This window comes from Beta vulgaris, chromosome 1 (assembly GCF_026745355.1).
Source record: "Beta vulgaris subsp. vulgaris cultivar EL10 chromosome 1, EL10.2, whole genome shotgun sequence".
Lineage (NCBI taxonomy): Eukaryota > Viridiplantae > Streptophyta > Magnoliopsida > Caryophyllales > Amaranthaceae > Beta > Beta vulgaris.
In genome coordinates this window covers 50,463,413-50,490,703 of record NC_079202.1, presented here as the reverse complement: position 1 = coordinate 50,490,703, position 27,291 = coordinate 50,463,413, and the positions used below count along the sequence as shown (strand labels likewise).

At 32.2% G+C, this 27,291-nt stretch overlaps 2 protein-coding genes across 2 annotated transcripts; one reads left to right on the top strand and one right to left on the bottom strand.

Moving 5' to 3' along the window:
* Positions 1–6,894: 6,894 nt before the first annotated feature.
* LOC104890992 (B3 domain-containing protein REM5) lies at positions 6,895–9,356 on the top strand. The gene is made up of 4 exons (XM_010676624.4): positions 6,895–7,467; positions 7,605–7,962; positions 8,369–8,484; positions 8,928–9,356. Exons 1-4 carry the CDS (start codon positions 7,387–7,389, stop codon positions 9,174–9,176), a joined length of 804 nt encoding a protein of 267 aa, XP_010674926.2. The 5' UTR covers positions 6,895–7,386; the 3' UTR covers positions 9,177–9,356.
* A 1,564-nt stretch (positions 9,357–10,920) lies between these two features.
* On the bottom strand, positions 10,921–17,106 carry LOC104891002 (nitrate regulatory gene2 protein). The gene is made up of 4 exons (XM_010676635.3): positions 14,827–17,106; positions 14,189–14,355; positions 12,685–12,908; positions 10,921–12,097 (listed from the first exon to the last, which is right to left on the bottom strand). Exons 1-4 carry the CDS (start codon positions 16,664–16,666, stop codon positions 11,296–11,298), a joined length of 3,033 nt encoding a protein of 1,010 aa, XP_010674937.2. The 5' UTR covers positions 16,667–17,106; the 3' UTR covers positions 10,921–11,295.
* Positions 17,107–27,291: the final 10,185 nt, after the last annotated feature.

Genomic DNA, 27,291 nt, shown 5'->3' with positions numbered 1-27,291 from the left:
AAATAAAATAAAAAAAATAATTCAAGTGTATATATATATATATATATATATATATATATATATATATATATATATATATATATATATATATATTATAATTATATATATATATATATATATATATGTTTAAGTTCATATGAGAACCACTCTTATGGTGAGAACCACCCATATTTTTTCTCATTTTACGAAGATTTTGATCATTTCATAACATTTTTGCTAATTTTTTGTTTCACTTATTTTATGGTTTTGCTCATTTAACAGTTTTATGCTCATTTATCAACGTTTTTGCTCATTTTATGTTTTGTTGATTTTACTTTCTTTCACAATTAACTTTTTTATGCTCATATTACGTTTTTCTTCTTTTACATTTTTGTTCATTTTACGTTTTTGATAACTTAATGTTTTCTACTTATTTTATGTTTCTGCTCATTTGTTACTTTTTTTATGCTCATTTTAGGAAGTTTTTGCTTATTTTAAGTGGTTCTCAAGGTTCTCACCATAAGAGGGTTCTCACTAGAACCCTATAGTATACAAGTCTAGAATTATTGCTATCCACATTTCACTTTACATGATAACCATTTAGTACTTGTTATGACTCACAAGGAATACATATAATACAAACATCAAACAATCATAAACTTTCATTTTTTTTATCTTAGGATTAGATAAGTGATCAAACAACTGAACAACCCAAGATTAATTCCAACTTTAATCGAATCTTCCTTATTTGTTGAACCTAGCCAACAACCAACTAACCTTTCAAAGGTATAAAATATCAACTTACCAAATAAGGTCTTCCGTCCTCATAAACTATAAAGTAGTGAAATAATAAAAAGGGAACAACATGATTCAATCATGATCCAAACTAAAGTTCCCAAATCCATATGCTTGCATCAATCTTCCATACAAACATAATATCTATATACCTATATAAAGCTGGGTACATAAACCCTATGTGTCACCCTCACAATTAATTCGCCAAATGTCAAATTCTCATGCCTTCTCACAATCCATATGCCACGTGGAAATTGGAGGAAATCTATTGCTTATGTGTCGTTTGCATATTACTTTAAGGCGTGTGCCATAATATTTAAAGCTAGGAAAGAATATTAAGTAAATCAATTACGATCCTCTTCATTTGGAAAGAGTATTATAATCATCCTTAAATCAAGCAAATAAACATATAAAAGATTTATGTACAAGAATTAAGGAAATTTTATTGGAAGAATTATTTGTTATCATCCTTAAATCATTTGCTCCATCAATACAAAAATCCTAATACTACACGTGCTGAGTTCATGTCCATCAGTCTCAAATGATCATAAAATATTGTTATACCATTTGCTGAGTTCATTGCTCCATCAATACAAAAAAAAATAATACATTAATCCATTGCATCGATTAATATAACGTCACTTAAACAAAAGGGGGAAAAATGGTATATTTTAAGTTATAAATAATTGTTATCTACAAAGTTATATAGTAGATGCGGGTAGAGAAAGACTTTAATTTTAAAGAAAAAATAAGATTAACAACTTAAGGGTGCGTTCTGTTCAACTTAAAAAATTAAGTTTCAGGTCCAATAAGTTCAGATAAGTTCAGATAAGTTGCAATAAGGTCTAATAAGTGCAATAAGTTCCAATAAGGTCTAATAAGGTCCAATAAGTTTCGATCAGGTGCAATAAGTTCCAATCAGGTCTAATAAGGTCCAATAAGTTCCAATCAGGTCTAATAAGGTCCAAATAGTCAATGTTTAATAAACATTTGTATTATTGTCCACTATTTTGTTATTCATAATTTCATATCACTATTAGCGGATTATGTCTATTATTTTATTATTTATTTGTATTATGTTTATTATTTTATTATTCATATTACTATTAGCTGATTATGTTATTATTAGAATTTTTTATTAAAGTACCACAATGTATAGTATTATACTTGTATTATTGTCTATTATTTGATTATTCATATTGCTATTGAATAATATTATAATCATGGTCAAATAATTAAGGTTAACAATAATAATAATAATAATAATTATTATAATTACAATATTTTGCAATTCGTCTTTAAATAACAAGAGATAACATGTTTTCGTTACTAATAACTATGAAAGATATAAATGTTATCAATTGATTGCTTCATTATCATCACTGGAGTATCTTTCTTCATCGGAGTATCTTTCTTCATCTTCTACATCATAGAGCAACCCCTACAAAATTTATGCAAACAAAATCACCAATAACTAGCAATGTAAAAGGAGGCAGACATATCTGAGCTATGTACTTTACAATTCTCATTCAAGCTTATTTAAGAGTTGAGCACAAACTGAGCTCAAATCCAAGCTTTCAACCGAACTCAAGAGTTTGTACAACTCAATTTGTCTACAATCGTAATTTATAATAATATACAATTTTGGATATACTGATAGAATATATGCCCATATATTCTTCATCCTATTTTAGTAAAGTAAATATTCTTCCCTTTGTATTGCCTTTTGCTCAGCTTAGATTAGTAACTACTAGTATTTTATAAAATTAATTTTTTGATTTTCTACTAGTGTTTTATAAAATTAAAACAACACTATTAGATATATTAGTGATGAAAGTTATGTATAGGCAAATATATAAATAGTAATTTTTTTGTTAAATTAATTATCATAAGAGATAATTAATAATCATTATTTTTTAAAGGACGAATTATAATAATTATTATTCCATAAAAAATTTTGAGGGGTAGTATTTACGTTAGTGGTAATATTAATGTTATTCATGATCAATGTTTTTGTCTAATAAGGTCAAATAAGTTTCAATCGGTTCAATAAGGTCTAATAAGTTTCAATCAGGTCCAATAAGGTCTAATAAGTTTCAATCAGGGTCAATAAGTTCCAATAAGGTCCAATAAGGTCAATCAGGTCCAATAAGTTCCAATCAGGTTCAATCAGGTCCAATAAGTTGAATCAGGTCCAATCAGGTCCAATCAGGTCCAATCAGGTTTAATAAGTTCAAATAAGTTCAGTTCAGGTTCAATAAGTTCAGTTCAGATAAGTTCCAATAAGTTCAGGTCCAATAAGTTGAATAGAACGCACCCTTAGTTACATAAAATTAGGGTATAATTTTTTGGACCATGTTTTTAAAATATTTCATTAGGCAAATATATATAGATAATTTGACCAAACCAAATTTGTATGATGATATGATATCTACACTATTTTTAAGGAAAGTTTAGAAAATATTTTCTCCAAGTATTGAAACAATGAAGTGTCACTATTTCAAGCAAACATTATTTTAAAAGTATGAGTAATCTATATATTTATCTAAAAGCAAAAATTATTTTAGCCACGTGAAGAGAATAGAGATTTTAAAAAAATCTTTAACTTGAGCAAAGAAAAATGAAACTATTCTTAAAATTATATTACATCTTTAATTATTAGTTATTACCATATATATATTGTACGATATAACAAGGATATAACACTATTATATTACCTTTGCGAGCACTAAAAAGTTTTTCAATAACATTGTTAGTAAATACTCCAGGATCGTTGACATTGTATAATATAACATGAATGTCATAAGTCATAGTTCAACACATGGGTTGCAAGCTAATTTTCATATATATAAAATCATAAAATTTAAATCGCCAGCTAATATTTTTATGTTTAGCTGTAATTTTTACAATTGTTGAAATTTGAAATTCAAAATTGAAAAAGGACTTTGAATTTATTTTTTTTATTTTTTTTTGGAAATGATCTCAGTTATCTATCTTTCTTTTTTCAAAAAATTGTTAAAAACGAAAATCATATATATGTCACCATTTATTTATTTTTCACGTTTGTCAATAAAATACTATTAAAACGCACAATCAAATCACTACGATTTCTTGCTAAAAATTATCAGTTACATCATATTATGCATAAATCTTTTAATAACTGTAAATTATATTATATGTTTACATCGGAACAGCTTGCAATACTAGATAGTATATTTATATGAGTTATGAAAATCGTGTAGTTAATATTCATTGTATAATATAATCCATACATCTTTAAACCATAACTACTGCATAATGTACCGGTCATAAGGCAATTTTAATTATTCTCAATACAAGAATATTGATTGACCACAAGCTAAGTAATCATTACAACAACAAACACTTCTCCCTAAAATTGTAACTATTCAACGTACCAGGTTTTAATTATTCTTAACACAAGATTATAAAATTTAAAAATCAGAAGTTATTAGTTTTACAATTTAGATAGAATTGTTCTAATGTAGTTCTCAAAGTTTAAAAGCACGGACGGTATAGTCAATAACATTGATGGAAACATGTAAAAGTATTTTATATTGCCAGTTCAAGAGTATGAGCAAAATTTTCAGATATCAAGGCCATTTTACAAAAATCATAACTATATAACATACGGGTCATAGCCACATTTAATACTCTCGATACAAGATCATAAAATTTAAAACACATATTATTAGTTTTAAAATTTAGATTGAATTATCTCATGAGTTCTTAAAATCTAAAAGCATTGACTATAATCATTGAAATTGATAATAATATGTCAAAAGTATTTCATACCAATTCAACAATATTGAACAATTTTTTTTCTTCTATGTAAGTAAATAATCATGAATTCAACCATTGATTTCCTATAGCTGACCACTCATACTTTAGAAAACCTGTATATGGGAATAGCAAATTAAAATTTACTTTTTCAAACTTATATGTATGTTTCACTTTTTACATTCTTGATTTTTATATTATCATTTTCATAGATTAACGGGTTAAATACTTCCACCCTGATTTTAGGAGAGATAATATAAAATCTTAAATTTATTAAAACAAAAACTTCCTGTGCAAGTGGCACAAGTCTAAAACCGATTTTAAAATGTATTCTTAATACACGATATTATTATAAAAACTTTAAATCAAGAGCTAATATTCAAACTATACTTTTACGAGACCATCCTAAAATATTAAATTTATAAAACAAAAAACTTTATGTGCATGTTGATGTGTGTTTGTTTCATAACGTATTTATCAATTTATATATCACAATTATAAGATTTTCAAACTTTAAAATGTTGTAACAAATATCGTGATATATAAATTTACATTTTATAATCTTTCAACTTTAAATTCTTGGATTCTAATAATTATGAATTAGATAAATTGGAATAAAAACACTACTTAATAAACAAAATGCAACACATAGATTATGCACGGGACCAAATCATATCTATAATATAAAACCTCCCGTGCATTTTGCACGGGTTAAAAGCTAGTAAATATTATAAACAACATGTTTCACACAACGTCATAAAACACGCAAATCCAACTTAATAGTAATCACTTATGAACTCAATTAGTTCCCTATACATGATACTTCATAATTCTCATCCTTAAATCATGATACTAATCCAATCAACACATATGTATGTAGCTTGCGTAGACAAAATGAGTGGCCACTTTCACAACCTTAAAAGTCGCCTAAAGAAAATTTTCCGCCTAAAATAACCAATATAAATCCACAATTAATCTTTATGAATTTACAACAATAATAAATACTTTAAATCCTTCTTAAAAGTACCTTTCCCAGCATTAGAACTTAAGTATTAAAGCCTCCTAGTATAGTATACTATACTAGTTGCCAACAACTCTCAAAATCCATGTTTTAAAATCACAAATCTCCATTAACAATACACTTTTCAAATTTCTAGCAACATATTATATATTAAAACTCTTTCTGAACAAGCTTAAACATATTTAAAATTATAAAAACAATCAATTTCATAAACTATATTATACTATTATGATTTCCAACCTTTAGAACCCTTAAAAATTCATGCTTTGATAAAAAAATCCAATTCCAATATAATAAATAAATCTGAATTTTTATTTCTTCAATACATAAATTATATTATCTTAGATTCATAACTAAATCACCAAACTAAAGCTTTTAAACATAGTCATACCAAAAACAAATCTTAAAAACATAAACTTTGAAACTAATATAAAACGCACTCTCGTTGCTAAGTCCATAGAATATCACACTGATAAAAGTAATCAAGCCAATCAAAAGATGAACGCTATTGCTAAGCCTCTTGATTATCACTTTGATGCAAATGAACTTGCTGCACATCAGGTTGTTCATGGCCTACTCGTTGATTTTGCTGATGAGCCAAATAATTAAGTCAGTGCATCACCCACCCAAAGGTCCCTTTTGCGTGTTGTTTTACTCTGCAGCCAAATTTTTCGTGTTAACAATTTGTCTCCTAAAGTTAATGATTGCCTAATATAAATTACTCTTTTGCTGCTAAGCATCATATAATGCTTGTAATAGATATAGTTATGGGACAACATTTTAGAGAAGCCACAAGATCTTGTGCATGTTTTGTACCCCAGGAACTCTTTACACTAACAAAGCATATGCAATTTATCTAATAGCCTATTTATCTGACCTACATGTTCATATACTTTGACATGGCTTACATTTATTTCACTGATATTTACATAAAGCTATTCATAATAATTTTTACTTTCTTGGGATAGGGATGCGATAGCGCGCAGTCCAACAACTAGTTTAAACAAATAAGAAAAAGAAGGTGAATTTGTTAGAGATGAATTAGGATACTAAAAATATGATAGATATTTGTAGGATATATTAGTAGTTAGGATATAATATTATCTTAGGCAAATATTATCTTATGATTTATTTCCAATAAATGTTAAATAAGTATTACGAATAATATATCTTCTAGAGATTATTTCCGAGTAAGAGTTCCTATGTACTCCTATATATATTGTAGTCATTGTTCGTTCAAACACCTTAACAAAATCTTATGGTTTGTCTCTTACTCTCTTCTCATAAACTTATCAGAATTACATATGTTATTGTACAATCTTTACTGTATTCACTTTGGAGATCCTAAAAAATTAAAAATGATACTTCTAATTTTGTAAATAGAGATTTAAAAAACAAATGTGTCTTAAAAAGTTAAGATTGAATAGAAAAAAGATTCCTTGAAAATAATTTCGGACAATTGAAGACTTCAGTAATGACTTACCTACTCCTACCATCATCTTCAGTCTTCATCAACTTACTCTAGCAAGAACACAAAAACAAAAACAAAAACAAAACCAAAATTTTGAAATTCCCAATTTTAGCAATCAAATTGAAGAGCTTCATCAATGACTTAGCTTCCTAGTACCTACCATCATCTTCTCACACTTCCTGATCTCTTGTTGCTATCTCTAATCTCTATCTCGATTATCTCCTCTTCCCTCTTAGTCTCTTCACTCTCAATTACTCCACCACCGTGTAATTTCAGTTCAGTTCAGTTCAGTTTCTCTCAGTCTAAAAGAACGGGACTAAGTATGAGACCGCCAAGTAGCAAGAAGTTCTCTAAGAAGTCCCGTTTTTTCCAGCCTCTCGTCCCCAACTTCAAAACCAATTTTGTAAGTATTTTTCAACCTTCTAAAAATGTTTACGTTATTTTATATCAATCACATGTAATATTTATAAATTATATCTTAGGATGAGTCTACATATTCTAATTATATTATTGTTGTAATATATGCTTGAATCTTGCTAGGTAATTCCAAAATCCTTCCATACACATCTACAAGTTGATGAAACGAATCGAGACAAACGGAAGTGTGTGATTTTATATGATAGCAAATCAACTCAGCCATGGTTTATTGAGGTTGAATTTCCCAGGTTTAACTTCAAAAGTGGGTGGGAAATATTTTGCGAAGATCATAACCTACAAATAGGTGATTTTGTGGTGTTTAAACACCAAGGAAACTGGGTTTTCGACGTTTTAATCTATGATCCTAGTGGTTGTGAACGTGAATTTCCAGCTTTTGATGTTGATTTATCTAAAGCTAAGGTGAAACCCTCCAAAATTCCAAGAGATTGTGATATCGGTACTTCACGTGATAATATCAAAGGTATGAGTTTTAGTAGTAATATATTTTTTTAGTTGCAACGATTAGACATTTTCCTTCTCTACTTTATGTCAAATCGTTGCAATTAAAAAAAACAGAGGTAGTATGAAGTACACAATTATGGGCTTATTCTTGTTTCTTCAACATTATGATTTTTGTCTCTTTAAAAAAAAAATTATAATCTTATCTATATATGTATAGAGGCCATATATGTAACTATGTAAGAATACAGTGAGCTCGATTCCTACTCTAAGAATTTGTTTGGAATTTAGGGACAGTCGGGGGTGTCAGACTTGTAATGGGCTTTGGGTTAAATTTAACATTACGTAACCTTTTCAATAACATTGTTGTTGCCAAATATTTAAGAGGTATGATTTTTTTAAATATTTATATTGGACATTTTGTGTAGGGTTGGAGAATATGGGAAATGAGGAAGATCAGAAATCAACGGTAACCTTCGAACCAACTCGTCGTCCATATTTCCGTGATGTTGTCAATAAAACTTCCCTTGCTAGTGGTGACATAGTAAGTACTAATGTTCGATATTATTGTCAATTTCTAGTTTTTTATTTGAAATTCTAAACGTTATGACATAGAAGTATACTTTTAACTAAAAACATGTATTGCATGTAATAACTAAACATTCACACATATTACAATATTACATATATTGATTAGACAACAAACTTGAAATCAATTGTTGTCATTGCTAATTAGCAAACAGTATTAAATGAAGTTTTTTCCACTCCGAGATTTGTATATTCTCCAATAATAAATGAAGTATGGCTCCGCATCATTTATTAAAGATCCTATTCATCTTAATATATACCCATGAAAAAACAGTATAATATACGACGCTAGGAGTACTCTATAAGAATTATCGAGTTATTTCTCCCATTGATTAAAGTCATCAAAAAATTAAAACTTTCACATCCCTATTAATTTAATTTAATTTAATTTATGTTCAGGAGATTCCAAGGGAAATTGCCTACGAAATTGGGATAGGAAGGAGAAGGTTCAACTTCATGTTGGTAGACGAGGAAGGGAAACAATGGAAAATGGGACTAAGGTACAGTTTGAAGTGCCAAAAGCACTATATTTACAGATGGCCTTCTCTTTATAAAGCTTATGGCTTAAAGATTGGCCAGTCTGTGGGTTTTGAGCTTATTAAGTCCAATGGAAACACAAACACTACCATGAAATTCTATAGTAAGTAGTGACTAGTGAATTCTTCTTGCAAGGTTTACACTTATTACTCGCATGAAGAAATTGTGTTGCAGGCGAAATTGTTAGATGGTTTTGTAATCTGATTTTTAAGACCCCTCTCTGGATTGTTGATTGTTGTAATGGAAGTTTGCAAGTAGTAATGAAAGCCGAATGGCAGGCAGTTAGTATGATTCTTGTTTACCATTCTTGACCCATTTATTATACAAGTTGTGTTTGTATCGAGGGTATCTCAATATTTTGTTTTTGGTAGAGAGGTACATGGAGGGACTAGTGAATCCCTATCTCAGGGAGAAATCACTAGACACATAACTTCGTGGAATCCCTATCTCAAGAAGAGACCACTAGAAATTAAAGTACATAGAAAAGAAAAAAACCTAGATTTAGCTCCTCAAGGAGGCAGTACAAAGATCTGTGGCGAGAGCCAAAGATGTGGCTTTAATTCTTCGAGCTTCACATGAGCGGGTAAGGTGGACAATTCCGGTGACGAAGAGAGCAGATTTGGTGAAGAAAACACACGTCAGTGGTGGAGGAGCTTAACCGACAGCGGCTGGGGGCTGGAGTCGATGAAGAACCATCGACTAGAGCAGCACTCATCCTCGTGGCGGCGAGATCGCCCCACCGACAAAGAGAGGGAGTCAAAAATTTTCAAATATGAAAATTTTCAAGATCTTGACAAAAAAACTTGAGATGAGGTGCCAAGAATTAAGGGTTTGTGGTGCGACGACCATCAACTACCACCTCGGCACTGCCAAGAGAAGCTACGAGGTAGTGAGTTGATGGGTTTTGGACGAAGGAGGCAAAGCTCCACAGATCGAGATGGAGATGGCTGAGAAGGAGACTGAGAAGCAAGAGCAGTGGAGAAGAGGACGGTGGATTTAAGAGGGAGTGGAAGACTTTTGGGAGAGGAGGTGGAAGGGACGGTGAAAGGGTTACAGATCAGTTATAATTATCAAATATATTATTATTCAAACAATTTATAATTTTTTTTTTTGAGGGGACAAAAAATTTATAATTAATTGTTAGCTTTTCATAGTATTCTTCTAGTGCAAGATTCGAAAATGGAAGTTATGGCATGATAAGTTGTTTTAAAAAACTTCTAATGAGTTGGATATAAAATTACAATTTCAATGGCATTGAGGTAAGAGAATGTTATTACTTAATAAAAGTGTTAAAGATCAAAAAGGTTGTCCATGTCTTTATAATTACATATAATTATAAGACTTTATTATGTTTTACTTTGAAACATTAAGCATTTGAAATTGTAATGGATTAGTAGTTAAACTCTTACATTTATTTCAAAGGTCATGTGTTCACATCATACTAATTACATATTGTTAATATTTTTAAATTTCCTTTAATTGAAACGCCTTTTAATATAATTGTATAGATAGATATTGTTATAGTCTTATAAGGTCTACCTTTATTATCCATCGTCATCTTCTTTTCTAATCGGAATTCTATTTCATCCTACAAACAATAGGATAATTCTTTTTCTTTTTTATCAAGAAAAAGCCCATTTGTCAATTTAATGGCATAATAAGAAGAATGTGATCCCTTTTTTTTTTTTTTAGAAGAATACGAAATTTACTCTATATCTAAATAAGTGTACTTCGATATTATAAAAATATTTATTCAAACAAATCCAACAATATTTTATATGATCCTTTTTATATTTATATTAATACAAAAATATAGTCAAAAAAAGTGTATAAATAATACAAAGTCAAAATGATGTACTTTAAAAAGAACAGATGAAGTATAATTTTAATAGCTTTGATGGAAGATCAACTCAGGTCCAGATCATTACCAATAAAATGTTACATATATTACATTTGAAACTAGTTGTACTCCGACACCATCGTGTAACTTCTCTATGCCACCATCACAGTTGACACTAGTACTTTGACCTAAAATGAATGAAATTGATGAACAAAATTTTTGTACAAGAGATGCTAATTAACTCTACCCTATTGCAGAAGCAGAAACCAACCTCTTGTTCATATAAACCTAGCACTTATCAGTTGCTTTCCTACAATGCCTAAGGTCTATGCTCATCTCTCTATTTCTAACCTAAACCCCCCACTATATTGTCTATTGGTACATTATTCCTCATGAACTTCTACTGCCATGTTCTAACCTGACATCGTCAAAAGCTTTCGAAGCTTCTGATGTAAAACTCTCTAATGACTCAAATATCGGAATCAAACCAGCTTGTATGGTGCGAGATACTGCATCATGGACTAGCTTAACGGCTTCCTTGTGGCCTGCTCGCTCTTCCTTAACCCTTTGTCTCATTGAGTCTAAATCCACCTTTAGATCATCAAGCGGAGAAATCCCACTTTCAGAAGCAATCATCGAGAGACTATTCTTGTCTGACAAGGCATCGTCGTGATCATGTCCCCTCCTTTGCCTGTCCATCCTGATCCCACGGATTTGTTTCTCGAAATCTTTGTACATGTTCTCGGCTTTCACCCTTCGCCGTTGCTCTTCATCTTGTCTTTCCCACAATTGATGCAAGCTTGTAGCAAAATCGTTCATTGATGTTTGCACCTCTGATCCTGATACTCTTTCCATTGCTTGTTTCCAGTCATGGCATATTACAAACACCGGTGGAGCACCAATACGGGAGGGAGAAAAAGGTATGAAACCGTCTGGTGTCTCTTCGGGTTCATAGTGAATGCACTTCGCAAGCCAGCCATTCAAAGTGTCGGCATAGGACCTTTGCATCTCTACCCAGTTATTAAAACGATGACACCACTTTAATAGCTCTGCTTCAAGCTGAATAGTAGCCCTCACACTTGAATCTCTTCTCAATCCGGTGTTTGCTTTCAGAGCACGAGTTTTACTTTCCAGGATAGCTCGGAATTGCTTTTGGTGACATTTAAGCATCAACTTCCACATCTTTCTCAATCTGCGGGAAGGTAATTGGTTAATAGTATTCCCCATATAAGCTATATCATGTTTGAAGAACAATCTGCGTTATAAAAATCAAAATAATAATCCTAATTTCTGCGTCTCTTTTCTATCAGAACATGCATTCAATGGAGAACATATACAATAAATGAGAATAGATTCAAAGGCGTCAAAAACACTAGAAAGAGCCGAGGAAGCATAAGTAGTAAACATTTACCAATATCATGACAAAAGTAGTAGACATTTACTAATTCAATCACAATAGGCATTTGCAGTTGCACAACGGGTATGAAAGAAGACCGCCTAATAAAAAGATCATATAAGGAGACCAGTAGCGGCAATATCAAGAAACACGACCAATTGACTAATGTCTGTTTATTGCTAGACCCTTTGGCAAGGTGAGAGAGCCACAAACAGATACAGGACATTAATATTCAAATTTCAAAACGTTTTTCTTTTCCCACATACATAGATAAAGCTAACATAGAATGGTAATTGCTGAACGTCCCATAGATGATGCATAATCAATCATTCACTAACAGCATCAATTGATACAGAATAAGTAGTAAAGATTTGTTCTCGTACCCGTAAATCAATTCTTTCATTCGAGGCTGCAATTCTTCATCCCTTAATTTGTGTATCCTTTGGGACACAGAATCAACAGCTCTGACACTCACATTGATTCTGGTCAGGAGCTTTCTCATTGAAGCCTGAGTAGCTTCAATCTTACTAGTCTCAGCACCTTTATCGTCCAGAGTTTTCAGCTTCTTGCACTGCTTCTCATACATAACCCTGAGCCTTTCTTCATCCTAAAACCAGCACAACGCCCTAAACAAATTGAGAAAGAATGTAACAGAAGTGTACTAGATTTTCCAAATCACAATGTCCAAAATGCTCATAAGAAAAAAAAAAAAACTTAATAGGACATCAGAATGCAACCATCAAGAATTCCCAGCTAAGTTGTCCGAAATAATCCTAGTATCTCATTACTAGTAAAAAAAATCTATTGTAAATATAGGTAAAGCATGCAGATGTGCGAAACAGAGGAACTTACAGGCATAACCACAAAACATTAATCAATCAACATTATGTTGTCCCACTTGACTCAATTTAAATTTTCAATGTCAAAGAGTTTAAATAGTGGTCAGTTTCTGTTGATTTTAAAGTTTTTCTGCTGGGAATGACAAATGATGCACAAGAAGGCGCGGCACCTCCGAAATACTTTAAGCATATTCAACAAACTCAACTAGTCCCCTGACAGTTTTACTAGCTAATAAATGTTTGGTGTTTGGTTCTTTTCTGGTAGTCCATCTAATATATTAATAGAAAATTGGTTGGCCAAGTGATTAAGGTAACAATTACATGTAAAGTTACATCAAAGACAAGAATAATTTCCTTAAAATGAAGAGTGAAAACATGGATAAAGGGTATCTACTTTCAGATTTTACAGATTCTACGTCTAACCATCTGAAATCCAGTTTCATTAGTTTTTCAAAATCACTACTTAAAATACTAAGTTCCAAGTCCTCCACCCGGAACTTTACTTGGCACGAAGAATTGGAGTAGCCACTGGTTTGATTCATTCCACAGCTAGTATCGAACTGGTAGTACTATTGAAAATTATAAGCAAATACAGCGTTTGGCTTTTATGAATCCTCAAAGACTCTCCAGTCAACAAAAGAGAACAAAATGATTTGCTTTCTTTTATACCCTCCATAATAATGATAGGGTGTCAATTAATATGCTCATGTGTAAGAGTTATAGAGGTAACAAACCAAAAGCAACCCATTTTTACATATTCAAGCAAGGATATGAATGTTTATCTTCTTTGTTTATACTATTCTTCTTAATAAACATGATTTCCAGCCTAAACAAACATTTTGGGCAAATTATAAATTAGAAAAGAGCTCTTAACTTCTTTTATGGAGATGTTAAAACTTCAAATTATTTCCGTCTTTTCTACTTGACCTAATTCACTGACTCCAAGAACCTTATCAGGCAAGGATACATAGTTGTCAAAGACAGTTGCAAAACAATGTGACACAACCATAATTATAAGAGAACTATGAGAGAGATATCACAAGCACACCTTGACTTCCTTATACAGTTTCTTCTCCCACACATATAGCTTCTCCAAAGTTGATGCAAGGCTTCGAGAGTCAAATATCTCCTCAGCGGTCCCAGGATGATCTCCAGATGGGGAAGAAGGAGAATACGAAGATGACAGTGATGTAGCGCAGACCCTTGCCAGAATCACTGTAAAGACAAGTATGCTCCCCTATTAGCAGACATATCACTTATGCTACCTTATATGAAATAATGTAAACAAGAAAAATGATGAATAGGACATTTTAGAAAGATAATGGGCCAAAGCAAAACTAATATCAATATTATATAACCATAAGTTTTTGCATGAAAGGTTATCTTATTCAGATAATAAACTCAGACCTCAGCTCTTTCCTGAGCTCATAATAACAGGGAATTTTATTATTAAGAGATGAAATGAATTCCAAAATTTTGATGTGAGCTAAAACTGTAAACATATTATCAAATTTCTTTTCAGTAAGCCCCCTGCCACCAGCAGCTTAGCACCAAGAAATTAGTGCAGAACACTATAACATTTGCCAAAATCACAAAAATTCTTTCAGACACACAGTTGTTTATGAAGAGAATTAACGAGACAGAAATCAATAATTATGTATAGATAGAGTAATTAAGCTCTTTTACCTTTCAAAAAGGTGGACCGAGACCTGTATGGTTCTTTCCCCACTTCAAGCAACACAGAGACCTCTTTCCCATAATCAGTAGCAGCCTCAAACTCATCTTTGATTTCCCTTACAACCTCCCTAAGATCACGGGTGCCATGGGCTGATAATATTGTAGAGCTACTTTGCTTCGATGATTCGATATCATGAGATGAAGCGCCCGCTCCACCTCCTCCTCTACTTCCACTTCCATCTCCACTCCCACCCACCTCAAAGCTCACCCCTTTCTTTCTAACAGACAAATCCTCTATACTTGTAGAAATACTACTATCAGTCTCAGGACTACTAATGCTGCTACTTTCCTTCACATCTCTCACCTCAACACTCTCCACCTCCCTCTCTACCTCAACTGTTGGCTCCGGCTTCAGCTCCTCACTCCGTGGATGCTGCAAAGGCACCCTCGTCTTTGCTCCTTTCGAAGTACCCTCATCAAAACTAACATTATTCTTCTTATTCTTCCCCTTTCCATCATCAAAATGAACTGACCTGTTCTTACTTTTGCTAAAACTAAACTCATCCTGCACTTTCTTCTTATCATAGTAATAACGCTCTTTACTGATTTCACTCTCAGTCTCCTCCTCCAACTCCGGAATCCCTTCCCTCTCCCTAACCTCCCTCGAATCTGGACTACTCGCATTCGACTCGATCCCATAACTATTCTGACCTACAAAACCAGGATAACCCCCACCCTCCAAAGTCTCAAATGGATTAAAATAATCCCATGCTGACACCTTCGGCGACGGTGGCGTTGGCGGCCTCTGCTGCTGCTGCTGCTGTTGCTGAGGCCGCCTCTGCTGCTGCTGCTGCTGCTCCCCCAAATTCGTCGTAAACCCGAAATTCGAGTAATTCGATTGAGCAGGGTAATCAGAATATGTATAAACATTATTCTGTTTAGGTTCCTCATAAATAACTGAAGGAATTCTAGTGGAAGACTTCTTCATATAATAAGTTGTATAAGAAGTAGCATATGAATTACTACCACCATTATAATCATAATTACTGTAACCATTATCCGGGTAATACGAATTAAAATTAGGATTTGCATAAAAATTAGGCGGAACACCATTATTATAGAAATCAACAGGATAATTAGTAGCATAAGAATCATAAGGGTAATTCATAACATTATTACTACCAGAAAACTCAGAATCAGGAATGTAAGAAATCCCAGGTTGTGGAGATGATTTCTTCTTCACTTTCTCTCTCCTCTCTTCATCTTCTTCCTCAATATCAAGATGCCCAGAATCATCACCATGATGATGATGATCATCATGATCATGATCATGACCATCATCATCATCTGAACTCAAATTCAAATGCTGATCTTCATCTTCATCTACAACATCTCTAAAATTATGAGAAATCGAGGTAGAAGAAGAAGATCCTTTTTTCTTTTTCCTTTTATTTTTACTACCCACATTTTTGTTTTTGTTTTTCTTTTTAGGTGCAGAATCAGAAGGAAGAGTAAGAACAGGGGAAGACAACGAAGAAGGAGAAGACAACGAAGAAGAAGACGTTGTATTAGTAGTAGCAGAAAGAATGAGTTCTTCTTCAACAAATCTACAAAGAGAATCACCAACTTGTGTTAATTGCGTAAAATAAGCAAGATGAGCAGCAGCAAGAGCAAATCTATGATCAGAAGCAGATTTAATCAAGCTTTTTCTCTCTCTAACAAAACTCACTAATGGAAGATTATCTTCCGGTTTCGAGGCGCCACACCCCATTAATTGATCAAAATGATAAACCCTAATTTGCGACTTACAATTAGAGTGAGAGAGTAGAAGTAGAAGTAGTAGAGTCATTCTGTAGCTTCTTCTTGTTCATTCTCTGGGATTTTTAATTGAGTAAATTAAATGATGGGATTTGATTAAATGGGTTTTACAGAGGACGTGGGAAAAAAGTGGGGAAAATTAATGAGGAGAGAGAAAGGAGGAGGACTCGTTGCCGTCCATGGCGGAGGAGAGAGAAAGATGGGGGGAATTTATTGTGAGGGGAAAAAAATTCAGAGATCAAGGCAGAAAAATATTGAGGTTTTTTTAATGTATAGTACGTGAATTGATATTAATTAATTTGGAGAAATTGAAGTGAGAAAGAGAGAAATATTTTATGGTGAAGAAAGAGGAGAGAGAATGAGGAGACAATGGTAGGAAAGGTAGCTTGGGATCTCTGCAGAAAGAGGTGGAGGGAGACTTGAGGAGAGAGAGAGATGGGGTAGTTTCTGGGAAGTTTGAATATTAACTCCTTAAAGTTGTTAAAAACTTGCCAAATTTATGCATAGTGGTAACTTTTTGGTTTTCCAGAAGTAAATAGTTTCTATTTTTCTAGAAAAAAATGTTGAGCAGAATCTGTTAATTGTGTTTACTCGTTTTTTAACACGTTCAGTTCAGCTGGAGGTGAATAGGTGATCAATATGGGTCTAGTTTATGGGCTCGGCTCGAAAATAGGAGGGTTTTCTTGCACGGTTAATTTTTCGGCACATGGTTAAGCCCAATTCGATTTTTAGGTAAAAGAATTGGATAACGGGCGTCTTAAATATGAGAAGTAGACTAATTTTTCGTCCAACCGATTTAGCGGGTTTTGGCGGGAATTTTGGTCCGAGGCTTTGGCCCGAAACGACCTACTTCTTTTGGCCAAAGTCTAGTCCGGCCCGTGATCACCTCTATATTCAGTGTACATGTTCATAAGAATGGAAAATTAGATGTTTACATACCTAATTATAGATGGTCCAATCTCATTGATCCTTCCCTCTTTCCTCTTTTCTCTTTTTTCTCTTCCACAAAACCCTAATTTTCAATCATCCTTTTGGATTGTAGCAAGTCCGTTTTTCCTTTCCGTTACTAGATTTTATGCTATTTTAATAAACTTTAGTTTCTCTAATTGAGAGCTTCCTACCCCCATACGCTACATTGTTTTTGGTTCTTTTTCTGTAATTCTAAATGTTGATTTGTTGACATAATTTGTCCAAGGTTGCAATAGATGGTAGTACTTCATTTACAATAACTTGAATTAAATTTACTTCTACTTCAAAACTACATCAGATCAATAGTCTCCTTTATAGAAGGCTGCATAAAACAACAAATTCAAAAGAGAAGGGTTTTTAGAAGTGCCCCATCCCTGCCCCAGTTAGGTGGGAATAGATCACTAGGGGAAAAAACATAAAGGGCTGTGCAGGAAGGGCTGTGTTTTTCGTAAAAGCCCAGCCCTACTAGTGAAGGGCTGCGCTTATTTAAAAAAGTGCAGCCCTACTAAGCAGAAGGGCTCGCTTTTAAAAAAACGCAGCCCTTCACTAGTAGGGCTGCGCTTTTTTAAATAAGCGCAGCCCTTCTGTAGGTAAGAAGGGCTGCGCTTTTAAAAAAGCGCAGCCCTACTAAGTGAAGGGCTGCGCTTTTTTAAAAAGCGCAGCCCTTCTGCTTAGTAGGGTTCGCTTTTTTAAAAAAGCGCACTGCCTTCCTGAAAAAATTTGAAATTTCGGAATCGCGGGCTTTGAAATATTGAGCGGGGATTCGTCAAATATATTATCCTCATTCTCTCTCCTCTCTCACGTCCTCATTATTCCTTTCCTCCTTCTCTCTCATTCTCTCTTCTCTCTCATCCTCTCTTCTCTCTCAAAAACTCCCATAAACATTTGCGACAAAAACCTTGAAATGATTTGCACTAAACATGGCGACGGAGTCCGATTGCCTATTGTGATACCTTTTCGGAAGCGGAACGAGCCAACGAGTCAAACTCACCGTAGCGTGAGTTTAGGCTTTTTAAGCCATCCGAGTTCGTTTAAGCCTCCAAATAGCCATTTTAAGTTTTTCCGAAATTTTTTTTTCCTTAAATTATGTATTTGGGTTTTGTTTTATGTATTTAAACATTATTAGGTTGTAGTTCTTGTATTTTCAGATCTATAAGTTCTTGTATACTTCTCTTTTTTATATGTTTTGATTAATGTTCTTGTATACTTCTCTTTGTTTATATGTTTTGATTAATGTTCTTGTATACTTCTCTTTGTTTATTTTGATTAATGTTATTCTTGTATCTTCTCTTTGTTTATTTTGATTAATGTTTCTTGTATACTTCTCTTTGTATATAATTTCTTGTATTTTCATCTTTGTTTGATTAATGTTCTTGTATACTTATTGTATATTCAGTTTTTGTTCCTTTTTTTTCATTTTCGTTTCATTTTTTTTTTGTTTTGGGTTTAGTATTTTCGTTTCGTTTCTCTTCTCTTCTGTTTAATTTCAGAAAATGTGAGATTATGAGTAAAAAAATGACAAAAAAATTTTTTTTTTTTATTTTTTTTGGTAGGAAGGGCTGCGCTAGTTAGGAAAAAGCGCAGCCCTTCTAGCCAGAAGGGCTGCGCTTTTTCTAACTAGCGCAGCCCTTCTGGGCTAGAAGGGCTGCGCTTTTTCCTAACTAGGCAGCCCTTCTAGCTTAAGGGCTGCGCTTTTCTAACGCAGCCCTACTTAAAAAGTGAAGGGCTGCTACTGAAAGGGCTGCTGTCAAAAAGCGCAGCCCTACTTGTCTTTTTTAGCGCAGCCCTTCTTCATTTTTCCACTAGTGGATATAGGGTTGGCGGGTAATGGGGTGAAGATGGGGATGATAATCATACATGCTATTGGCAATGAGGCGGGTGTCGGTCTTATGTTATACCCGCCCCACCCCCGCCTACCCGCCCCACCCTATGCATGTATCCCCAACTTTTCTTCCATTCAATACCCTCATATCTAAATAAAACATATAACTTATTAGTAATCTTTATTATAAAAAAAATCCATGTTATATTATTAATAACCTTATTTTGTACTCTTGAAGTTTATTGTGAGGATAGTTGGGGATATGAAACTAGTGTTGTATGGGATATCTTTATATACGTTTCCGTTGGAGAGGGGATGAATTTGGAAATCATTTTGTCATGGGTGGTGGTGCTGGGACGGAGATGATATTTTTAGGCGGGTGCGAGTGTCTCTGGAGGGACCATATATCCTCCGCATCCACCTTGCCTAGTTGTTATCTCTACTAATAAGGTTTAACAAATTCTATTAAATTCATTTAAGTTCAAGTAAGTTCATATAAGCATAATTAAGTCTAAAATAAGAGACTCTAAATGGTCCTAAACACGTAATTAACTATCAAATTATCATATTCAAAACTAACTTAACTTAAGCCAAAAAGATTTAGAGAAAAATCTTAATTTAACCCACCAACATTCCATACTACCGTGTGTCCGTGTCCTTTGGCTTCTATCTCGTCCACCATCCTGTTCCACTACTAGTGAGAAGGACCCAAACTCTCACCAATATTGTTAAAATTTAGAGAAGTACTCTCTCCTTTTTTTAATCATTCTCACTTTCTTGTGCGCGTTTTACAATGCACCTCTTTAAACTTAAATATCTTTTATTAAATAATTAGTAAAAATTATAACGATTGAATATTAATAAAGTACTAATTGAGACGTATCAGATAAGATCCCATGATTATATTTATTCTTACAAATTGAAAAAGTTAAGAAGATTCTCTTTAAGTATGAATATTGTTAAAATTCCAAATGAAAAAGATAAAAAAAACAGAGAGAATAAAGGTTAAAATTAATTGGGCTAGACTAGAGGATCACCAATGTTCTTATTCCACCAAACTTCTTTAATGAAATCATGTTGATAAACAAGTAGTTTTTGTGCCTCTATCACTTATGAGGTTGAGCTAGATCACTAAAGTGAACACTAATGAAGTAATTTAAAAAACCATAATCAGTTCTCACCCAAAAACAATCTCTTCAAAAGGAGTAAACATTTGATTACATCTAATACAAGTAGGGTCAGGGAATCACGCAATAGTAGCGGGGGGTGGTCATCATTACTAGTACCCACTCTCTTTTTGGGTACTTTATCTTCTTACTCCACATTTGAAATAATTAATCCAACTTAATTGGTAAGATATAGAATGATTAGGCAACCGGCGTGGCGTGTCATAAGACCAAACCACCACTAAACGTGGTTTGCAGGAATGGACCAATTGACGGTGGTGGGAGAGTAACTACGCCAGCATGGATGATCCCGCGAGAGAGTTGTTGGTGGTTTGCGCCTTTGCAATTGGATGTAGCAAACTGCCGATCATATGCTATTGATTAACGTGGATGCATGTGCATGATCTACCTAAGATTAAATTTTGCTCATGTGCAACTCGCCCATATGCTCATTTTGCTTATTTGGATATAGCTTATTATAGTCTCCTAATGACCAATGAGACTATAAGCGTGGATGATCCCGCACGAAAGAGTTGTTGGTGGTTTGTGCCTTTGCAATTGGATGTAGCAAATTGTCGATCATATGCTATTGATTGATGTGGATGCATGTGCATGATCTACCTAAGGTTAATTTTTGCTCATGTGCAACTCGTCCTATCATGCTTATTTTGCTTATTTGGAGATAGCTCATTATATTCTCCTAATGACCAATGAGCAAGAATATAATAATATTTGGTGTATTATACTCACGAGCGATAAACTTAAGTATGTAATTGAATTATTTGCAATCATATTTCCCGCTTGACGTCATCGTGTGTTTTCCTATGACACTTATTGTTTTAGAAACTTGAGTATGTAATTGAATTATTTGTAACTGAATTATTTGTAATTGTATTAAACAGACGTATATGTATTAGAATTGATGTATATACCTTATAAAATGATATAAACAATCTAAAAGTGTATAAGAACTGGTAGGGGTTGGAACTTGTTGGATTCTTGGGTAAGTAACTCTCTGCAAGAATAGTTTAAAAGAAATTCTTCTTACTACTCGATTCCGAAGAGGGGAAAAAATGTAATTGTCAAAGGACCAACTCAACCAAAAAGACCCTGAAGCTAAATCTTCCACTTAAAAAGGAGGGGGTGGATGAGATTTGAACCCATGACCTTTATGTCACGTTGGCTCCTACCATATTAAAGGACCAACTCAATCATCAGCTTAACCTTTTGATTGTAATCCCAGAAATAGTTTAATACTCTATCAGACCAAGAATCATTAATATCATGAATAGTAGTACGTACTTTTTGGCAGGCATTACTATATCGAAAGAAATTGGGCTAGATCATTCGAATTAAACGTCAGCATTAAATTGCTACATTCCTACATAAAGTGATTGTAATAGAAAGTAATGGATTTAAAAAAAGAGTTAGGTGGAGAAAAGTGTTGGAAGTTTTAATGAAAGGGACAAAGAAATGAAATAAAGAAACAAGGATTGGAGCTTTTTCTTGCTCTTTTCAATCAACACATATAGGAAACTGGAAACTAGGAAAGGAGAAAGGTGGGAGACTTTGGCAACAACCATTTTAAGAGAGATCTTTATTAACAAAGTTTATAGAAGTTGTATTTTTTAATAAGAGGATATTGATAGGGTATTTTTTTTACTATAATATTTTAGATGGGAACCTCATCCAATAAGTTGTTGGAGCTGTTTTTGGAGTTTTTATCTCCCTTAAAAATGAATTAACTTTGCTCCTCTTCTCTTACTAATTGATGACTTGGGCTGGTTTAGATTCAGACCAACTACTTCGGGTTCAATGGGCCCACTTTGGTTGATATGACTTTTGACCTTACCTTTCCTTCTTATCTTGTGGGGAAGGGGGGACATCTAGATCTCCCTTAAGCTAATTTGATAATACCAAGTAATTTTAAAATTAGTAAAAAGTGAATTTTTTAAAAAAAGGGTACTAAAATGAAGCTCTTACAATCATTAAGTTTTATATTGTGGTTATATAGCCAAAAATCATACTCCCTCGATTTCCTAGTAGTTGTAGGCTTGCAACATTTGGTTATATGAATCATAAAATCTTAAATGTAACTGTTACATTATAATTTATTAGTGTCGAAGTTCAAGGTTCAAGATCTCCAACATAATAATATGTTTTCATATAAAGTGTGTGAAAAAGAAACTAATACTAATATCCAATAAGTAGTTTTTTCAACAAAAATGAGAAAGTTACTTCTAGGAGCATTGCTTGATGATACATGTTGCTTATTGATTGTTTCGCTTGACTTGTTTGATCGGCAACTGTTTTTTTAATGGTTAAGACCAAGGAGAAGGATTCTGATCAGACCTCAACTCTCATAGTGTTTCGGTCCTAGTAATTGCATATTAGTGCCTCTAAAATTTAAGATAAGAACTTTGCCAAGTGAACCAAATCTTAGGTGTTGGGATCCTCTAGAGTTTCAAAATAACTCTACACGGTAGAGTTCGTTAAATATCAGTCGTTGATTAAGAAATCAAAGGCTTGTATTTTCTTTCCCAAAAATCCCCCCTATTTTCCCCCGAATATCCTACCCATATCTTTTCCTTTTCCACTAATCATGAGCCCTTGATTTTATAATATATGGTCAGGATTCAACTCTATTTTGTAGAGTTTCCATAAAACTCTAGAGGATCCGGACCCAAATCTTAGTTTAGTCGGTGTTTGATGGAGATTTTTAATTATTTGTTTATACTGTTTGTTTAAGTTAAGTGGTAGTTTGAGCCATGGCTATCTAATAGATTCATATCTATTAAGATAGCTTAATGATTTTTTCTATATTGAGAAAATAGGCGATTTAATGAGTAAATACTATATTCGTTTCACAAAACATACTTTATTTGCTTTTCCGCGTATCCTAACATGCTTTTTTGGACATTATATCTATAATTACGTAAATAAAAATTATAATAAATTGGTATATAGAATCCTCGCATTGGGACAAATTTTAACGAGATGCTACTTGACTATATTTTTCTTAATTACATAATGGTGAGAGAAAGATTGTCAAAGGTAATTGATGAATAGTAATTAAAATAAGAAATGGTGGTATAGTAAAGATGTCACTCATAAGGTATTTAAATGATGCTCTCTCCGTTTCATTTTAATTTACTCACTTCACTTTGGGGGAAAACCAAGGAGGAAATGTAAAAGTATGAGAGAGAAACAAAAGAGTGGGTTAAAATATTAAAAAGTGAATGACATGGGTGGAAAAAGAGGAGAATGTAGATGTGATATGTGGACATTGCTACATCTACCCACCGAGTAGACTACTCGCTACTAATAGATAATTAAAAAATTAGTATTTAAGTTTAGTTGGATTCCACTATCATAATTACCACAACCTTATATTATGGGGTGGGTAGTCTACCCGTATGTTACCAAAAATAGAAAAAGCAACAGTGTATAGATTAAAAAAACGGACTAAAAAAAAGTGGGTAAATTAAAAAGAAACGGAAGGAGTGCATTTTATTACATCTACATTTTAGGTGAATAATACAATTCTAAAGTAATAAATGCTTAAATTAAGTCCTCCTAACGATGTGAGGTTTGCTTAAGTATGAGTTGAGTTTCCTTTCTTAATTGAATAAGGCTGCTCCAATTTTTTGAGCAAATTTATTTCCCTTAAATAGGAGGAAATTTCCCCTTAAAAACAAGGAGAAAATTTCGCTTATTCTTGTATTCTTATGGATACAATTTTTTTTTATAGACGTATCCTATCTCATCAAAGCATCAACATGATCAAATTTGTCGCTAAAAGCAAGAGTTTGTCCCTCAAAAAGTGTTACTTTTGATAGTTTTAGGTCCTTTTCACATTCCAAGTTGTTATGAATACTGTTTGTTATTATCAATAATTCAACAAAAACTAAAAAGCCACAAAATGATAAATGTATCTTTGATTTGCTCATAAATTGGACTAAATTGAAATTGACAAGGCTTAATTACAGTCAAGATTCTAACTTCTTCATGTCAATTTTCAATTCTCATACAATGCAGCTTATATAAAATTCAGATGACTACTTAATCTAATAACTTGAGAATTTTCAATTCTTATTTTACTTTTTTTTTTCCGATGAAACAATGTTAAGTTTCTGCAACAAAAAATAGAAACATGACTAGTGAGATTGTACTTAAATATCATCTTCAATTTGTAATTTTTTTTTTGACATACACACAAAATCAAATTCATAAACTTGAAATTTCTTACATTATTCTTAATAATACCCTTCATAAAAAAAATTCTAGATAATAAAAAAGTGTTATCTTCCTCTTTTTAAAAATAGAACTAGTTGATTTGCCCGAGCAATGTCTTAGGTTAATTAAAATAAACAAATATGTTATTATTTTTTATTTTATAATTTATTTTGCTACTTTTCTTATTTTTTGTCCATTAAGAATTGAAAAAATCACGTCACAACGTGATAAGTAAAAAATATTTGAAAGCTTTGAGTTTGAAAACAATACCTTAAAGGGAATTGTGGTAAGAGAATATATATGACATCAATATTCTCTTGTAAGTTACTCCCTCCGCTTTTATTTATTTGCTATATTCTTGTTTACACAAAAATTTAGGAGATGTCCCTTTCATTCTTTTTTGATATACTTTTTGACCCTTTTAGCATTAAATAAAGTGGGAAAAGGGGAAAAAGTAGTACTTTTTGACCCTTTTAGCATTAAATATGTTATTACTTTTTTGTGGGCCAAGTCTCATAATAAGAAAATGTAGCAAATAAAAAAAGCAACCCTTTTTGAAAAATGTAGCAAATAAAAAAAAGCAACCCTTTTTGAAAAATGTAGCAAATAAGGCCTTGTTTGGTTGTATATAGGAAGTCATACTTCTTAGGAAGTTATTTTTTCCATGTATTTGAAATTCCTAGGAAGTGTAAAATTGTGTTTGGTTGATAATGAGAAATAGAATTTCTTATGGGAAGCTTTAGGAAGTACAAATTCCCATTTTGGAAGTGTAAAATTGTGTTTGGTTGATAATGAGAAATAGAACCTACGTAAGTAACTTCCTCCATTTTGGAGGAAGTAGAACTTCCTAGGAAGTACAAATTCCCATGATTTTGCCTACCAAACAACTTCATATACTTCTACTTCCTAGGAATTTGCACTTCCCATGATTTGTTTTGTCAACCAAACAAGGCCTAAATAAAAGTAGAAGAAGTACGTAATAAGAGAGTTAAAGATGTACTCGCTCCGTTTTTTAATTGCTACATTTTCATTAAATTATTGTTTCTTTTTAATTGTGTATATTTTCCTTACTTGGGACCCACCATAAGTAATACTTTTATATTTGTTCTTCTGTTTTTCCACAAAAAATACTACTTTTTCACCTTTTTCTCATTATTTTACATTAAATGCATCAAAAAGTATACTCCAAAAAGCTTGAAAGTAACATTGCATAAATTATTGTGCATACAACAATGTAGCAATAAAAAAACGGAGGGATCGGAGGATATACTTGTTAAGTCTTTTTAGTTAACTACAATTATTACAAGACTTTATCATATTTTATTTGAAACATTGAACAACAAAGTCATAGTGTATTGATGGTTAAACTCTTACTTTTCATTTCAAAGTTTATGTGTTCGATACCTGCACTTACACATTTTTTTAAAAGTGAGGAGTACATTTACTAGTTATTAGGCCCGGACTATGCCCCGGGTAAGAAACAATTTCATTTATCAACATAATACTTTATGATAATAATACTAAATACTACTTAGCTTAGTGGTTAAAATTTTAGTATATGTACTTGAGGTCTCGGGATCAAACCCTATATTATGCAATTTCTTAATTTTTTTTATTGTACATGGATTACATGAACTAAAACTCCCTAGGAAGAGCGCCATGTGGCGTAGTTTCTTGTTTTCGCACGCCTTTTAATATATTTGTATAGATTATATAGATTTAGGTCTACTAAAGATTAATCAAATTTAGGCTATGTTCTTTTCAACTTATTTAAGCATTTTAGTGCTTATTTCAAATTTGATCACATCATATCAGATCAGATCAGAAAAGCTCAGACCAGAATAGAAAAATTCAGATCAGATCAAAAAATTCAAGCCTTATCCTTAATTCTTTTTTCTAATTATTAATATTATTATTATTATTATTATTATTATTATTATCATCATCATCATCATTATTATTATCATCATTATTTTTATTATTATCATTACTATTATTATCATTATTATTATTATTATTATTATTATTATTATTATTATTATTATTATTATTATTATTATTATTATGTTTATGTTTATGTTTATGTTTATTATTATGTGTAACTATATTTTTGTTGGCTATAATTTTTTTTGAATTATTTACTTTTATTAGTAGTAAAAATTAGGTAATGCTACAATAGAAGGTAGTATTTGTTGAAGTGTTGGAGTTGTAAATTTTAATGATATTGACAAAAAGTCTGTAGTTGCTTAATAATAATAATAATAATAGTAATAATAATAATAATAATAATTTCTTGGACGTTAATAATAATATGAATAATAATAAGAATAATCGAACGGAAAAGTTCAGATCAGACCAAATCAGAAAAGTTCAGATCAGAGAAGTTCAGATCAGATCGGATCAGAGAAGTTCATATTAGATCAGGCCAGATCAAAAAAGTTAAGATCAGACCAAATCAGATTA

Bases quoted from the DNA above. Each gene is read 5' to 3' on its own strand.
- LOC104890992 (XM_010676624.4), top strand. From the start codon at position 7,387: ATGAGACCGCCAAGTAGCAAGAAGTTCTCTAAGAAGTCCCGTTTTTTC. The intron at 7,468-7,604 runs GTAAGTATTTTT...GAATCTTGCTAG, and splicing joins CCAACTTCAAAACCAATTTT to GTAATTCCAAAATCCTTCCA. The intron at 8,485-8,927 runs GTAAGTACTAAT...ATTTATGTTCAG, and splicing joins CCCTTGCTAGTGGTGACATA to GAGATTCCAAGGGAAATTGC.
- LOC104891002 (XM_010676635.3), bottom strand. From the start codon at position 16,666: ATGACTCTACTACTTCTACTTCTACTCTCTCACTCTAATTGTAAGTCG. The intron at 14,356-14,826 runs GTAAAAGAGCTT...TTGTCTTTACAG, and splicing joins TCGGTCCACCTTTTTGAAAG to TGATTCTGGCAAGGGTCTGC. The intron at 12,909-14,188 runs GTGTGCTTGTGA...TGCTGGTTTTAG, and splicing joins AACTGTATAAGGAAGTCAAG to GATGAAGAAAGGCTCAGGGT.